This window comes from Lynx rufus, unplaced genomic scaffold, assembly GCF_022079265.1.
Source record: "Lynx rufus isolate CCGP_SWC_20201006 ecotype Redwood Valley unplaced genomic scaffold, mLynRuf1.p SCAF_18, whole genome shotgun sequence".
In the NCBI taxonomy this organism is placed as follows: Eukaryota; Metazoa; Chordata; class Mammalia; order Carnivora; family Felidae; genus Lynx; species Lynx rufus.
The window spans coordinates 30019018-30035187 of record NW_025814832.1 but is presented as its reverse complement, the minus strand read 5'-3'; the positions used below and the strand labels follow the sequence as shown (position 1 = coordinate 30035187).

Below are 16170 nucleotides of genomic sequence, written 5' to 3'. Positions count from 1 at the left end.
CACTCAGCATCACCTTGAGCTGCCTGAGAACCTCCGCGTGCTGAGGGCTCTTCTCGCCCTCCAACCCCCTCCCCCATTCCCAGGCAGGCTCCCGCACACGGATGTGCGCACAGGCACACTCACACACCAGACACTGGTGGTTCCCCCGCCGCCCCCCGCCGCCCAGGCCAGGAGCTTTGGCCCCAGGAAGAGGCCCCACCCACCAGCTGCGCTGCTTCGGGGGAGCAGGGGGATCCCGGCTGCTCGGCCCCGTTATATCCACAGCCCTTTGGTAAGCGGCCTCTCCTTTGCCGTCGGGTTTCCTTCCCTCCTGCACTTCCGCTGAGCTAAAAATCCGAACCCAGGCGTCAGGGGAAAAGACCGCCGCTGCATCTCGCTCCCACTGGCGCGGGCACCAAAGTCTCCCTCCAAGATTAACTACCCCGCCCCCTCCACCTCCCCGCCGATTCCGCCCTGGCCCCCCGGGGGGCGCCCCGCCCCCTCCCCTTGGCAGGAATCTCTTACACTCGGGCTGTGAAGTTCGGGGTATTTTTAGGCCGGCGATAAATAATTCATAGGGAACGTGGCATCAGGCTCCCCCCGCGGGAGGACGGGGCGCGAGCGGCGAGAGCCACCGTCACCCGCGGCTCAAGGACACTCGCGATGCGGCGGCGGCGGCAGCGGCGGCGACTCCGGGCTCCGGGACCCGTGCCACGCCTCCTGGCGGCCAAACTGGGCACCACGTCCGCGCCCCCCGCCGCGCTGCTACACCCCACCCCCACCCCGCAGGCGTCCCCGGCTCTCGGCCCCCACCCCCACTCACCGCAAGCCCCGCAGGCTGGCGGGGGGCGAACTCGCCTGGCTGACGGGGCTGTGGGCCGGGGTGCCAGGGCTTGGGGTGAACCCAGAAGTCTGGTCTCCAGCCTCCCGGACTCCCCTTCACGCTCCTATTCAAATTCTTAGTACGGAGTTTAGGAGCAGACTTGAAACGGACTGGCGCAGCCAGAAACTAGACGGGCTCCAAGATAGAGCGCACGAGCCTTCCTCGGTTTCCCTGTGGAGCCAGCGGAGGAGACCGAGCCAGGGTGTTACCACCATGGGAGGGCTGGGGCGCCCAGCCAGAAGTCCTGCCGGGACAGCAGGGCTAGGAAGCAGGGTGGATCAGTGGTGTGAGCGTCAAGAACCCGGCTGGGAGCCCCGCGTCTTCGCTCACGGAGCAGGACCTCTGGAAGGGTCCTGGGACGCACACCCTTGGGGATTTCCTGGCTGCTTGATGCCTTGCCTTCACAAGGCCTCCCAGGCCTGGGCACGAAACGCCTTCTGCAGCAGGAGGCTCCGGGTTTCCCTTCCCCGCCGTCGGGGATCCTTGTCGAAGCCCCGGGAGACCTGAGCAAACCCGCTGGTGCGACAGCCAGGGCCCAGCGCTGCGGGGCTCACGGTTCTCCCATGGTCCTCTTCGCCCAGCCTTCCTTTTGCGCCCTCGGAGCCCGGGTCCACCGGGCGTTGGGTCAGCATTTGGGAAGATCCCACCACCCCGTGAACCCCACGCTGATTCCCTGAGGTCAGAGGAGGGTGCGCTATGCCGGGCGGGGGAGAGGAGGAGGAGAGCTGGGGGGATAAGGACCCGGGGGACTCGCAGCGTGCGAAGGGGCGGGGGAGTGTCAAGGGAGATGCGCGCAGAAGGCGCTCAGCAGACCTCCGGGAGGCAGGGGCCCAGCTCCCGGAACCACCCACAGCCCCCTTTCGTCCTCTCTGCCCAGGCCCTCTCCAGCCCCCTCCGCCCGGTCGCGGCCCCAGCCCCCGGCCGGGCTCCCCGGCCCAGCGGGCTTCCAGCAGCAACAGTTGCGGGGGCCGGCAGCCCGGACTCCCGCGTCCCCGCACCGCCCCCTCCCCCGCGGCGCCGCGACGCCCAGCGAAGGAGGAGCTGGAGGGCTCCGCGACCGGGGAGACGAACGTCTTGGGCGCCTCACCCGCGTCCTTCCCTCGCGTCCGCCTCGCGCCTGTCACCTCGGCCTCCCTCTCTCGCCTCCTCTCCATCCGCCCCGGGGCCGAACCCCAGGCCCGGTCCCCGAGGGTCCCGGTGCCCCGGGCCGCCCCCTCCTCGGGCTCCCCGCGCCGGCCAGACTGTCCCCGGGACTCCCGCGTCTGTCTCCGCCGTCCTTGCCCGCGCGGCGCCCGAGCCCAGCCCCAAGTTGGCGGCGAAGTTGGCGTCCCCGGTTCGCCACCCGCCACTCACCGGGGGGAAGGGGCGCTGCGCCCGCGCCGAGAGCCCGCGCCGGCCGCCTCCCGCGCGCTGCATGTCCCGGCGCCTCGGCCCCGCGCGCTGGCGCGCTCCGTCCTAGCTCGGCGGGCACCTGAGCCCGGGCAACGCGGGGCCCGTGTCCGCGGCGCGGCCTGGCGGGCTGGGCAGGGCCGGCCCCCGCCCCGCGCCCGGCGCCCCGCGCCCTCCCGGGGTCCGCTGGGCGCCTGGCTCCGTCCCGGGCTGGGCGGCACGCCGCGCCTCTGGCTCCCAGGGCTCGCCAGCCGGCTGTGGCTGAGCGCTCGCCGCCGCCCGCGCGGGCCCGCCCCGCCGGGGCCCGCCGCCTCCGCCCCGCCCCGGCCCGCCCCGCCACCCGCTCCCCGCTGCTCCAGGCCCCTCCTTGCCCGCCCGCGCGCGGGACGCCTGGGTCCCTTCTCCCCTCTCCGGAACCGCGTCCCCAGACCCGACACTTGGGGCCAAGTGCGGCCTCGGAGAAACCAACAGCCCGCCTGGAGCCCTGGGTTCGAGCCCGCAGCTCACTAGCTGTGTGACCTTGGGCCAGTTCGTTGGAGGATCCCTCGCTCTCTAAAGTGAGACCAGCCTCTTGGGGACAGGCACAAAAGACGGTTAACACGCCTCATAAACTGCAAAGTACTACAGAGACCGAGGTGCTGTTTTTAAAAGGCTTGTCCCTGTGGCTGGACACCAAGACAGGTTGGACCCTCTGGGCCACAAGGCGGGCCTGAGGCAAGCTGCTGCCTGACTCCTCGCTCCCACTTTTTCTCTTCTTGTTTTGGTTCTACGGGGGGCTAACCAGAAAGGAAACTGGCCCGAGGGACCCGCGGAGCAGGCACGATGGGGTCCCAGGGTGCCTGAGGTGCGAGCAGAAGGCAGGCAGGCCGCAGCAGCAGAGCCAAGCCGCGAGAGGGACAGTGGGTTCCAGGCCTGACTGCCAAACACCCTGCGGCCCCCAAGAGTCCCCAGAGCAGGGAGCTGGCTCTGCAGCGCCACCTGGTGACAGGCGGGGAGCCGTGGCTGGAAGGTGACCCCGGGCCCCAAAAGAAGTTGCACACCAACCACTGGCCCTCCGTCACAGCTGTTTTATTTCCAGTACATTCCTGACCTGGTGAGCCTCCACAGTCCGGCGGGAAAGAGGTGGGAGGGAGGAAAGTCAGCCTGCACTTCCACCCACCCCTAAAGTTATCTCTGGCGAGGGTGACCTTTCGCCAGGGGAAAGCGCGCAGAGGGCCCTGGAAAAGAGGCGGCCAAGGCCCCGTGCCAGGGCAGGCAGGCGACACAGCTGTGGCGCAGAGTCCCTCTGGCTGACCCAGGCCCCTCTCCCCTGCACAGCATGCCTTCCGTCCCTGCCAGGCCGGGATCTAGGCTCAGCGCCCCAGCAGCCCCAGCATCTCCTGAGGATCCAGCAGCTTCTCCCGGGGCTTCCCAGCACCCTTGCCCCGGGACACTTCCTCGGCATCCAGCTTCTCCCAGTCCGAGAAGGAGACAGGCCGGACCCCTGAGGCACAGGGAAGAGAAGTCACTGCCTCCACCTCCTCCTCCAGCCCCACCTCCAGCCCAGAGCACCCTTCCCAAGCAGCGGAAAGGCCCAGGGCTGCCCACCACACCTCCCAAGAGCTCACATGGGGCCCAGACCTCGGCTGCTGAGCAGGGCCTCGATGGCTGCATAGCCAGGCCTGGGACCCGGTGGCAGCAGCCCAGCCTTCAGGTCCTGCAACAGCATCTGGCCGGTGAGGAAGCTGTCGGTCATGGTGGTGGCGATGACGCCTGTGGGCCCCCGCTTCACCCAGCCGCTGCAGTAGAGGCCTGGCAGGGGATAACAAAGGGTCAGGAAAGGAGAGGTAGCTGGATACTTCTGGCAAGTCTAAGCCCCCAGGGAACACACCTGTGCATACACACGCGTGCACACCCCAAGCATACCCGCGCCGGCCCGCGGCCTTGGACTCTTCTCAACCTGTTCATATCACACCACCCCTTCCATCTCAATCTGCCTGTCGGCCAGGAGCTCCCTGAGGGTAGGAGATGGGTCTTGGCCCGCCTCCAGTCTTAGCAGGCCCTTCTAAATATTAGCAGAATGGGGTGCCTGGGTGGCTCAGTCGGTTGAGCGTCTGACTTCGGCTCAGGTCATGATCTCGCAGTTCGTGGGTTCAAGCCCCACGTTGGGCTCTGTGCTGACAGCTCGGAGCCTGGAGCCTGCTTCGGATTCTGTGTCTCCCTCTCTCTCTGCCCCTCCCCCGCTTATGCTCTCTCTCCATCAAAAATAAATAAATGTAAAAAAAATTAAAAAAAAAAATACTAGCAGAATGAATGAATGGGTATTTAATCAGACTGGAGGCCTCTTTAGGACAGGGGCTGTGGTTTCCTCTCTAGTCCCAGCACCGAGCACAGGGGCCTAGCCCAAAGCACACCTCAGTCAAGTGACCGACTAGATCACCAGGCATATGTGGGCATGTCGGCTAGACTGAGAACCTCCCTCCTAGCTAGAGCCAGGAGGAGGGTGGCTGGGTCCCAGGACAGCGTCCCGGAACAGCGTCCTGGCTCAGAGCGGTTTCTTAGTGCACGTCACTGGCCGAATGAATGAATGAACGGCCCAGGTGACGCCAGCCTCTCCATCCCCCACCATGATTTCGTGCCCAGATTTCGGCATCCTCTCACCTGGCACATCTACAACCCGGCCTTCCATGTTGGGGATGACCCCAAGCTTGGGGTCAAAGGGCACACTGGGGTCGATGGGACGGCTCTTATACCCAACGCTGCTCAGTACCAGCCCACAAGGGAGGTCTTCCGTGTCTCCAGTGGGCACTGCCCGGGCAGCCTCACCGACACCCTGTTGAGGAGAGCGTGGGCAACACCGGGCTGGGGTGGGGAGACTTGAGAAGGCGGGTATCTTTGAGTAACATGAGACTTGCCTCCAGCCTGGTGACTGCCAGGCGAATGCCTGCTGCCCGTCGCCCGTCTGGTGATGGCAGCACCTGCTGGGGGCTTCGGAAAAAGCGGAGGCCCCAGGCGCGGGAGGCCGGTGCCTGGCGGGCAGCGTCCTCTGTCCCTGGCTTCTCCGTGGCTGTTCGAAGCAGCAGTTCTGTGAGCCTCTTCCTCGGGCGGGGGACCTCTGTCAGCAATGAGAACATCTCAGGCCTGGCCCTGGGTTACAGCCCTTGCCCCCAGTGCTCTCCCCCGAGCCCTGTCTGACCTAGACCATCCCCTCCCTAGAGAGCTGGGGGGCCAGGTCAGGGCCCCTCACCCTTGATTCTGTCCTGAAGGCCCAAGAAATCCGCAGGATCCAAAATGGGCCGGGTTCCTGGTAACTGAATCATCTCCCGAAGCTCCTTGGGGATGGGAGGTAGGGGAGGAGTTCAGGCCCAGAGCACTGTCCACTCTGGAGCCCACCCCAGAGACCAGACCACAGGGGAGTCACCCCACCCGCCACCACAGAAGTCACTAGGCCCCAGGGCCCTGCCAGGCTCCCCCTCTTCCACCGTAGGCAGGAGCCATTCTCGGGGGCTCAGTCCTGCCACACCTCCCAAGGGCAGACCATCTATTTGGGACCGTGACCCCTCTCCCTCTGGCCCCAGCACCTTAATGGTGAAGGCCACTTGCAGGGGTCCGCGTCGGCCCACTATCCACACCGTCTTCACCCGACTCTGCCTCAGTACCCCCAGGGCAGCCTCTGTGATGTCCGTTTTCTGGCACAAAAGGAGGGCTTAAAGTCATCCGGCACTGACCAGGCAAGGGGCCTTTTCATTTGGCCGTTTCCCTACCCTCAGTGGGGAGAAGCTCTGCAGCCTGAAACGGCACCACTGCCCCACCTGGTGGCCAGATGGAGCACTGCCTCCAATTCTGCAAACGGCTCCAACTAGTAGCCAGCCAGGCTCCTTCCTGCTCTTTCCTTCAACAAGTGTCCACTCAGTGTTTTGCTTGGGCCAGGCACTAGGCAAGGGGCATGGGGGTGGGGTGTCAGTGGTAAGCAAAAGGGACACGGTGCTGGCCCTCACAGAGCTTCTGATTTGGTAAGAGAGAGTGACACTTACCAAATGTTCACGAATAAGTATAAAATTGTCATGGCGATAACGTGCCTTGAAACAGAAGTAGACAAGTCTATGAGAGGGTATTATAGGGAAATAGACCTATTAAGGCAGTACTGGAGGGCTTCCTGGAGGAAGGGACAGCTGAGCCAAGAACTAAAAGATGAACACAGGTTAACTGGCAGGGGGAGTGATGTACACACTGAATAGGTGTTTGTTTGTTTGTTTGTTTGTTTGTTTTTTAAGGCCCACGTAGCTAGAGTGCAGAAAGCGAAGTGGAAACGGTATGAGGCAAAGCTCACGGGCTGCCTTTCGGAAGGCTTCTGCCTGGCACCATAGGGAAATAGAGGCACTGAGCTCAGTTTGGAGGATGAGGCCTGAACCCTGCAGGCAGTGGCACCCTCTCCTCAGTGTGCCCCCAGCCTTCCCACCCCCCCCCCCACCCCGCCTCCAGCCCCTGACCTACCCACTCACCTCCAGGTGCTCAGGTGGGGTCAGCAGGATCCGGGCCACATCCAGAGCCACATTCCCTTGCCCCAGAATCACGGCTGTGTCACAGCTCAGGTCTGGTGCCAGCTAGTAGGGAGAGGTCCGGGTAGGGCTCCCCTAGCTTTGGCCCCGGTCAGTCTCATCTCAGCTCATGCCCAATCCTCAGTCGAGCCCCCAGGCTTCCCTACACTCAGAAAGCCCACCCCACCTGAGCCTCAGAGGAAGCCCCTCCTCTCCTACCCAGCCCCGCCTTCTCCCAGAGGCCTTCCCTGGCTGACCTCCCCCCTCAGGCAGCCTGATGCTTCACATCTCATCTCAATGGGGACCTCCCAGTTTTGGACAGCGGCTCCCTCGCCCCCCAGCTGCGGCATCCAAGAGCTGCCCCTGGCCCTGGCTGAGGGGTGGGGAGGAAGAAGTAGCAGGAGTGCTCCCCAAACTCACCTCCCGGTTCTCAGGAAGCCCGTTGTACCAGCCCACAAAGGCCCGGGCCGAGAACACCCCAGGCAGCTCCTCACCGGGAATTTCCAGGGCCCGATGGTCCTCTGCCCCATAGCTCTGAGGAAAGACCCAGAGTGCTTGGCACCAGCTAAGGGGCCAGGCAGACCCTGGTAGCCCTCCTCCCAGCTCCCCTGCCCAGTGGCTTGGGCCTCAGCCCTACCACCTTCCATCCCTCGGCCAGCGGCCGCCCTGCCCCAATCCCCTGCCCACCCTGCCCCCCACCCGTGGGCACTCACCAGCACCACAGCGTGGTAGGCCGCCCGGAGCTCCGGCACAGCCACGTCCCTGCCCACCACCACATTGCCACGGAAGGCACATCGGGCCGAGCGAGCCGTCTGGGTAAAGGTGTTGATGACATTCTGCAACAGGCCCCAGAGGGGAAGGGATTAGGGGCCGGGCACTTCAGGAACCATGCCTGAGCCACCCTCGCCTCACAATGTCCCCAGGCGGGAACACGTGTGACATCCACACAGAGCACCCGGGGTCATTCCATGCAGCCAGGGAGCCCCCTTTCCCTCCTCAGCTTAACCCGTCTCCAAACCCCCTCCTCGGGCCCAGAGAGACCCACCTTCACCTCGGGGTGGTCGGGCGCCACGCCAAAGCGCACCAGGCCGAAGGGCACAAGCTGCTTCTCGTAGATGTCCACGTGGGCCTGGGGGTGGTGCTGGGGAGAGGTCGACAGTCCGTGGGGCTGAGGGAGAGGCTGGGCCCTAGGGCTCCTCCCATCCCCGATGGGGCAGGAGAGCCCAGCTCAGCGGGGGGCGGACACAAGGAGAAAGAGGGGCCCCCAACTCCCCAGCAGCCTGGAGACCCAGACAAGAGGACTGGGGCAGCATGGTGGCACGGGCAGCCGAGGTCAGCCCTCGGGACTGCCAGCCCATCGCGAGGGGAGGAAGGAGGCAGCTCTCCCGCTACTGGAGTTGCGGCCGGGGAGCTTCTTCACCCACTTGGCTCAGGCATGACACGCAGCCCTGCCTTTGAACCCTCCCATACTTCTAGAAATGCTCAGCCAGTCTGATGAGCTGAGAACTACACTTTGAACTTGAGAGCCGCCTTAGCTCTAGCCTCCACAATCATCCTGTTGGAAAAGGGGTCCCCAAGACATGGGAGGGAGGGACGTGGAAGGGAGAAGGAGATCGAAGCGGCTCACTCTCGGTCTTAGAAAAAACGAGCTCACTTATACGGTGGTCCCACGTGGCCTGCCCTCTGGAGCACCTACAGGGGCCACGGGGGAAGCAAAGGGTTGCGGTTGGGCAGACAAGTCGGGTCTGGCTCTGCCACCGACCAGTCACACGGCCCTGGCCAGTCCCGAGATCTGCCTGGGTGTCAGATTCTTCCTCTGCAAACTGGGACAGATAACAGCCCCCTCTCGGGGGTGTTGGGAAGCATCCAGGCCGGGACCGTGAGAGATGCTGGGCCACAGCGGGTTTGGAGTCAAGAGGTTGGGGCTCCCACGGATGACACTGCCCTGCCTTGGGGCACCCCCATCCGAGGCTCTTGCTGTGATGCTCCCGATTCAATGGGGCTCAAACCAACTGAGCTCCTGCCCGCCAGTCGCCCTCACCCCTACAAAGGCTCACACTCACCTCCTCACCTTTGTCCAAATCCCCTCTTGCCCTCCACTCCACTGCCTGCGCCCAAGTCCAGGCTCCCCACCACCCACCTGTCTGAACGTGCCTGGGGAGTTATTTCTGGAGAACTGTAAGGCCCCGGGAAAGTGAATGGTGTAATTGCTGAAACGTCAGCGATGTTCGGGTCTCAAGGCTGTCGAGTGCGATAGCACTATGAGAACAGAGCCCCGTGATCGCCCAGGAGCCAGTTAGGGAACAGACCCACTGTAATTGCTTAACAGTCCTTGAAACCTCACGGCTTCCCTGCATGCTTTCACGTAAACACCAGATGTGTGTTTGGTCTATGTCTGGAGGCTCCTCGTGTCTTCCTCCCACGCTTTAACATTCTTGCGTGTTTCTACCTGGCGAACATGAAATAGAGACCACGTGCCGTTTGCTGCTGCTGCTGCTGCTGCTGTTTCGCCGGCAGAGGTCAGCCCAGCACGTCCGCTCGGTCTAAGTGTCTGAGGACTTTGTCTTCAGTGCGTGGCTACACGTGCCTCCTACTGTCCCCATCCAGGCCAGCCACAGGCAGTGCCCGAACCACCTCCCTCACGCCCCACTGATGCTGTCTCCACTCCGCAGGGACCAACCCCAGCCCCTCCGCGGTCTGGCTCTGTCCCACAGCGAAGTTTCTTAACTTCTCCTACAACAGAACAGCTCTTCTGGGTGACGCTTGTGATCAAATGAGCGAGGCCTGAAGCCCTTAGCCCCGCAGTTGACCCACTGTGAGCGTTCAACCAAAAAGGCACCCTTTGAGGAGCACCTGGGTGGCTCAGCCAGTTAAATGTCCGACTTCGGCTCAGGTCAGGATCTCACAGTTCTGTGGGTTCAAGCCCCGCGTCGGGCTCTGTGCTGACAGCTCAAGAGCCTGGAGGCTGCTTTGATTCTGTGTCTCCTTCTCTCTCTCTGCCCCTCCTCCACTTGTGCTCTCCCTCTCTCTCTCAAAAATAAATGAATAGGGGCGCCTGGGTGGCGCAGTCGGTTAAGCGTCCGACTTCACCCAGGTCATGATCTCGCGGTCCGTGGGTTCGAGCCCCGCGTCGGGCTCTGGGCTGATGGCTCAGAGCCTGGAGCCTGTTTCCAATTCTGTGTCTCCCTCTCTCTCTGCCCCTCGCCCGTTCATGCTCTGTCTCTCTCTGTCCCAAAAATAAATAAACGTTGAAAAAAAAATTAAAAAAAAAATAATAAAATAAATGAATAAACATAAAGAAAAAAAAAGCTGCCTTTTGCCGTTACTGCTGCACGCAATCGCCTTGCCCACAAACCTGCCCTGCCTGCCCACCGCCAAGGGACAGAGCGCAAACTGCTCAGCCTGGCAGTCCGTATCATACACAACCTGGCTTTTCATCTTTCATCCTTCTTTCCTGCTATGGAGCCTTCCCTCCTGGTCACACCACCCCATGCAAGTCCAAGGCCAGCTCCCCAGTGCTAGACCTGCTGGTGTGTTTACTGAGATCTCTCATGGCCGACCTTGTCTTCAGAGAACTCTCTCTTCTCTAACTCAGCTCCCCCCTCCCCCTCTGCCTGTTCTTTCTCAGGCTTCTTCTCTTCTGCCCCTGCCCCCAATGAAAACCTTCTCTGAGGTTCTTCCAGTGTGGGACCCCTCCCCTCTCCCAGACACACATTCCCTGGGGAAGCTGCAGCCACTCCCTCCTGTGACCTCAGATTCCCATGGACCTGCTGCTGTTCCACTCTCTCCCCTGCCCGGACTGTCCCCTCCAAACCTGACCCCCTGGATGACACTGCAGACACCTCAAACCCATCCAGATGGAAGTCAACTCCCCATTCCCCCCAAACTCTCCCCTTCTGCTCCTCTGTTCCCTCCCATCCCATCCACCCAGAGCCCAAGCTAGAACCTGGGGCTCCTCCCCGGCTCCCCTCAACCCTGTCCAGTCAGTCAGTCATCCTCCCCTCCTGTGCCCCGCTGCCACGTCCGCAGCTCTCCATTGCTCTCCTGGCCACCTAGTCCTGCCTCCCCGCTCCACTGTCTACCCTACAGGCAGAGAGAGTTTCCTGTCCAAAATGGGCTGCTTGCCTAAAACTTTTCAGTGAAGTCAACCTACTTAGAGCAGTGGGCTTCTGAATCCCCTGGGGGTTGGGGGGGGGAGTCTGTTTAAAATTGTTGATTCCTGGGGCACCTGGGTGGCTCAGTTGGTTAAGCAACTGACTTCTGCTTAGGATGTGGTCTCACAGCTCATGGGTTCGAGCCCCACATCAGGCTCTGTGCTGACAGCTCAGAGCCTGGAGCCTGCTTCGAATTCTGTGTCTCCCTCTCTTTCTCTGCAACTTCCCCCACTTTTGCTGTCTCTCTCTCTCTCTCTCTCTCTCTCTCTCTCTCTCTCTCTCAAAAATAGATAAACGTAAAAAAGTTTTTTTTTTAATTAAATTGTTGATTCCTAGGCCCCAGCCCCAGTTTGATCAGGTGTGAGGTAGGCCCAGAAATGTGCATGGAAATACCTATCCCGTGGGACTGATGAAAGGAGGGGGAGGTGAGTGGACAGCACCATGAAAAACTGCCTGCCTGCAGGCCCGGCCGGAGCCTTCCGAGGCGCCCTGGCTCTGGGCTCATCAGCTCTCCACGCTTAACACACAAGCCTGTCTTCCCAAACTCACCTGTCCCCAAAGGGACACTCTCTCCTCCCTCCGGGCCTTGCCCATGGGGTTCTCTGCGCCTGGGCCTCTCTTGCCTGCCACCTACCCCTCGCCTGCCTGGCAGCTCCTTCTGTCCTTCAGACAGCACTTTGGACACCTCCTCCTCCAGGCTGAGTTGGGTGCAGCTCTTTGTACACCACGCCCTCCACCCCCAGTTTCTTACACTATCAGAGGCTTAGAAACTGTAAACTCTCTTCCTCTCCACTCCACAACCCCCCTACATTAGACTGGTATGTCCTTGAGCGTAGGGCTCATGTCTGTCCTGCTCACATCTATGTTCCTACTGTTGAGTCTGTGCCTGGAACGTGTCAGTGTCCAATAAAGGACTATTGAGTGAACAGCCTAGCGTGGTACCTAAGAGCAGCTCTGACCCATAAATACGCAGAATAAGCTCATGGTTGCCAGAGAGGAGAGGGTGGAGGGATGGGTAAAATGGGTGAAGGGGAGTGGGAGGCATAAGTTTCCAGTTATCTAATGAATAAGTCACAGGGATGAAACGTACAGCACAGGCAACACAGTCAACAGTGCTGTGAAAGCCGGGCACGGTAGCTACCCTAGGGGGAAACATAATAGCGTAACATACACACTGGGTGGGGGAGAATCACTATGTTGAATGCCTGAAACTAATGCAGCATTGTGTATCAACTATACTTCCATTAAAATGCACTTGGGGGGTGGGGGGGGTGCGTAGCTGGCTCACCTACCAGTCAGGAAATCTGACTCTTGAATTCCACTCAGGTCATGATCTCACAGCTTGGCAGTTCAAGCCCCGCATCGGGCTCCATGCTGACAGTGCAGAGCCTGCTTGGGATTCTGTCTCCCTCTCTCTCTGCCCCTCCCTCACTTGTTCTCTGTCTCTCTCTCAAAAATAAATAAAAATGAACTTAAAAAAAATAAAAAATTGGGGCACCTGGGTGGCTCAGTCGGTTAAGCGTCCGACTTCGGCTCAGGTCATGATCTCGCGGTTTGTGAGTTCAAGCCCCCGCGTCGGGCTCTGTGCTGATGGCTCAGAGCCTGGAGCCTGCTTCAGATTCTGTGCCTTTCCATCTCTCAGCCCCTCCCATGCTCATGCTCTGTGTCTCTCTGTCTCTCAATAATAAATAAATGTTAAAAAAAAATTTTTTTTAATAAAAAATAAAAATAAATACATGTTTTTAATTAAAAAAAAAAAAAAAAAAAAAGAGCAGCCCTGCCATCTGCCTGCCTGCATTGAGAGCCTAGCACCTTCCCCGTCCGGGGGGACTCTGGGCAGTGTCACTCAGCCTCAGTGTCCTGCCCTGCAAAGTGAGAGTCAGGACACCTGCTTCAGAGGTTGTCATGGGGAGATGAGATGCTGTACGGTACCTGGCTTGGCTAAGTGCCACTGCCCCTGACATGTCGCACTGTGTTCCTGTCTGGGGAGCACACCCAGTAGCTTGGAACACCCAGTGGGCAAGGACTGGCTTGTAACTGGCTCTGTGTCCATCCCCCGGCACCTCTTACAAGGAAAGCGTGTGCAAGCGTGCAGGTCAGAGCCCCTGCTCACACTGGGGGCACTGAGAAGCCCGCCTGGAAGGCCCAATTTTGTTCCCCAGATTTCAGGCTCAGCTAGCAAGTGCCCCTTACGCAAAACCCTCCCGGATCTCCCCTGACCCTGTGGGATCCCCGGTCTCCATCCCAGGGTCCAGGGCTGTTCTACCACAGGGCGGTTTGCCCATGCATGACCCCTCCGCACGCAGCAGGTCCTCCCCAAAGCCCATGGCCTCCTTCAATGAAGCTGAAATGCACCTTCTCCAGGAAACACTTTCTGACTGACTGCACCTCACTTAGCTCATGCTGTTCACATCACAGTAACTAGCTCTTTCCCCTGTGTTGCTTGGTCACTTTTCAGCAGGGTGTCCAACTCACGCTGGTCCCCCCCAAGACCGCCCCCCATTTAAAAATTTTTTTAATGTTTATTTTTGAGAGAGGGACAGAGTGTGAGTGGGGGAGGGGCAGAAAGAGAGAGGGAGACACAGAATCCGAAGCAGGCTCCAGGCTCTGAGCTGTCAGCACAGAGCCCGATGCGGGGCTCGAACCCACAAACCATGAGATCATGACCTGAGCCAAAGTTGGACGCTTAACCAACTGAGCTGCTCAGGTGCCCCAATCCCCCAGGTTTTAATATTGAAAACTCCATGTCCTAGGCAAACTAGGAAGATTGGTTACCCTACCTTTTAAGTTTCTGCATGTATATGTGTATAATTAATATATTCATGCTTCCTCCTGTCTCTCCATAGACACCCCAAGTCCCTCCAAAGTGAGGCCACTGTCTCATGTCTTAGCCTAGGTCTCCATCCCTCCCCCCTCCCACCAATATCTGCCCAAGCCTCAAGGGTAACCAGCAGCCTTGGGCCCTGCCCACCAAGGCCAACACTGTAAGACTTGAGACTCTGGCCTTGGGGTGGGTGGAATGGGGGGGGGGGTGGAGGGCAGCCTGAAAGAAAAACATAGCATGGGGAGGGCTGGAGCATGACGAAGCACCTATCAGAAAACTCTGAGAAGAGGGGGTAGCTTGAAGACATAGGACGTTGAGGACAGATGAGAGAAAGAAAGAAGGGAAGATGAGGGGCAGGATACAGTTATCCTGTAGGTCTACACAATCCCTGACGGGTTTGGCCAAAGAGGCATCTCAGACCATCTGCCACTGACCGCTGCCTATGAGGCAAACACACTTCTCCCATAGCTGAGGACCTAGACTGGGGAGCCCCAGATGGAGGTGACAAAGCATATAGGAAGTGTCCAGTCTAGATGGACTGGGAGCCCCTTTCCCATCAGGGATCCAGGAGTGCTTTTAAAACTCGCAGGGGTGGCACTTGCCCTCAGGATTGGAGCAGCAGGTGAATCATGGGAGAGGGAACCAGGAAGACATGGCTTACCTTTAGCAGGTGTTGGGCGGTATAGAAACCAGCTGGGCCACTGCCCACCACACAGATCTGGGGGGGCTGCTCCTGGGTGGAGAACCGCTGCCGGAAGCCTTTGTGGGAGGGAATGGGAAATGGGTGGGAGGTCAGATCAACACCCCCTCCCCACTTCCCAAACCAACAACAGTGTCAGAAGATGCAGCTTCCCAAGCTTCACCCCCAATTGCACTCTCCTCCACTTTTTCCTCAAAACCTTGGCGTTTGCAGGATCTCTTACTTCATCTGAACCCTCAAAGTCTGTGTCTTCATCCAGAGCCCTACGTTTCACCCATGAATGTATTATGCCTACTCAACACTCCCCATCACCCCTGAAGCTGCCTGCACAGCACTTCATTTTTCTTGCAAGGTTCCCCACCCAGCCAGCTAGAATACCACATCCTTCCAGCCGGCTCCATATCCCAGTCTTGCTGGCGTGGACCCGCCCCCCCCCCGCCATGCCCAACTGTGCCTCTTCTACCCACTCTCTCTCCACAGAATACTATATTGTCCATATAGACGCCTGTCATTCCTATAGACCCCTGTTTTACTTCGGACTTCCCTCTCGGCCCACAGACCTTCATATAACCCTCATTCACCTCTTCTCACACCTGTGCACCTCATAGTCTCCCCTTCTCACTTCTGTGGACTAACATCTCACCGCACGGGCCCCCGCCTGCCCCCGTACACCACGCCAATCTCATCCGCATGAGATGACCTCTCCGGTCTCGCCCCTGGTCCCCTCACCCCTCTCCAGCCCTGCCCTAGCTCCGCCGACCCCCACACTTGGCGCTCGCAGGCCTCCCCGCGCAGCCATCCGGCCCTACAGGTGCCCTGCTCCTACTCGGGGTGCTCCCGGGGAGAGGCGGCCGGGTCCGACGCCACGCCGACCAGTGCCACCAGCGCCAGCAACGCGGAGCCATGGCTGGAAAGACCAACCAGCCAGCGGACCCGACCCCGGAGATGGCCCCGCACTCCGCGCTGGTGGTTCCTCGCTGCTTGAGGGCTTCGGCCCCGCCCCTCCCTAGCCCCGCCCCCAAGTCCCGCCTCCCACGCTCTAGGAGAGCGCAGCGTGGAGGCCACACTCCCCACGCCCGAAAGAATCCCGCCCCAAAGGAGAAGTCCGCCCTCGGATCCACCCTCTATCGCTGAGGGCCCGCCCCCAGGACGTCCGAACTGTCGTGACTTAATAAATTTCTCCCCAACCTTCACCCTCCCTCCAATCGTCTAGAGGCTAGGGTTGGAGGAGAGCGAATCTTTATCGCTGTTCCAATCCCGCCTGAAGGAGGGAGCCAATTAGGAAGGGGCTTACTTTACTTAGCCCCTCCCACTCAGAGACTCTCGTCGCTCTCTGATGACGCACGGGCCCGTCCCTTTTCAAAGCGAACCCTCCCTCCCTGCGTCTGGTTTCTTCCCAACCAATCACGAGTCGAGTTCCAAGGGCGCCTCCCTGTCCATTGCGTAATAACCACGGAGTCCGGAAGTCTGGGAAAAAAGGGCTTCTGCCGGAGCCTTCGGGGCTTTCTGGGCGTTCTACAGGCGTGTCCAGGTCGGGCTAGGGAGCATTTTAAACTTTGGAGATCCAATCCCGTCTCACCCCCCCCTCCCCTTTACGTAGGTAAAGAAACGGGAGAAGCGGCTTGCCCTCGGTTCTAAGGACAGGGCAGATCTCCCACCCTTGCCCAGCAGCACTGGAAGTAAGGGTGAGGCTGCTAAGGCACTGGCCTTGGGTGCAGAATTGA

The 16170-nt window shown here is 60.4% G+C and overlaps 1 protein-coding gene across 3 annotated transcripts; it reads right to left on the bottom strand.

The window, feature by feature from the left end:
* Positions 1–3302: 3302 nt before the first annotated feature.
* On the bottom strand, positions 3303–15411 carry FDXR (ferredoxin reductase). 3 transcript variants are annotated; one of them, XM_047081446.1, is made up of 13 exons: positions 15273–15411; positions 14571–14689; positions 14408–14479; positions 7814–7909; positions 7482–7604; positions 7189–7302; positions 6733–6834; positions 5812–5919; positions 5478–5562; positions 5146–5345; positions 4892–5063; positions 3872–4042; positions 3509–3734 (listed from the first exon to the last, which is right to left on the bottom strand). In XM_047081446.1, the coding sequence occupies exons 1-13, from the start codon at positions 15349–15351 to the stop codon at positions 3604–3606; spliced, it is 1572 nt and encodes a 523-aa protein (XP_046937402.1). In that variant the 5' UTR covers positions 15352–15411; the 3' UTR covers positions 3509–3603. The 3 variants fall into 3 exon arrangements, with proteins under 3 accessions (XP_046937400.1, XP_046937402.1, XP_046937401.1); XM_047081444.1 differs by lacking the exon at positions 14571–14689 and having other exon boundaries at positions 3303–3734; positions 3859–4042; positions 14408–14505; XM_047081445.1 differs by lacking the exon at positions 14571–14689 and having other exon boundaries at positions 14408–14505.
* Between the last annotated feature and the right edge of the window lie 759 nt (positions 15412–16170).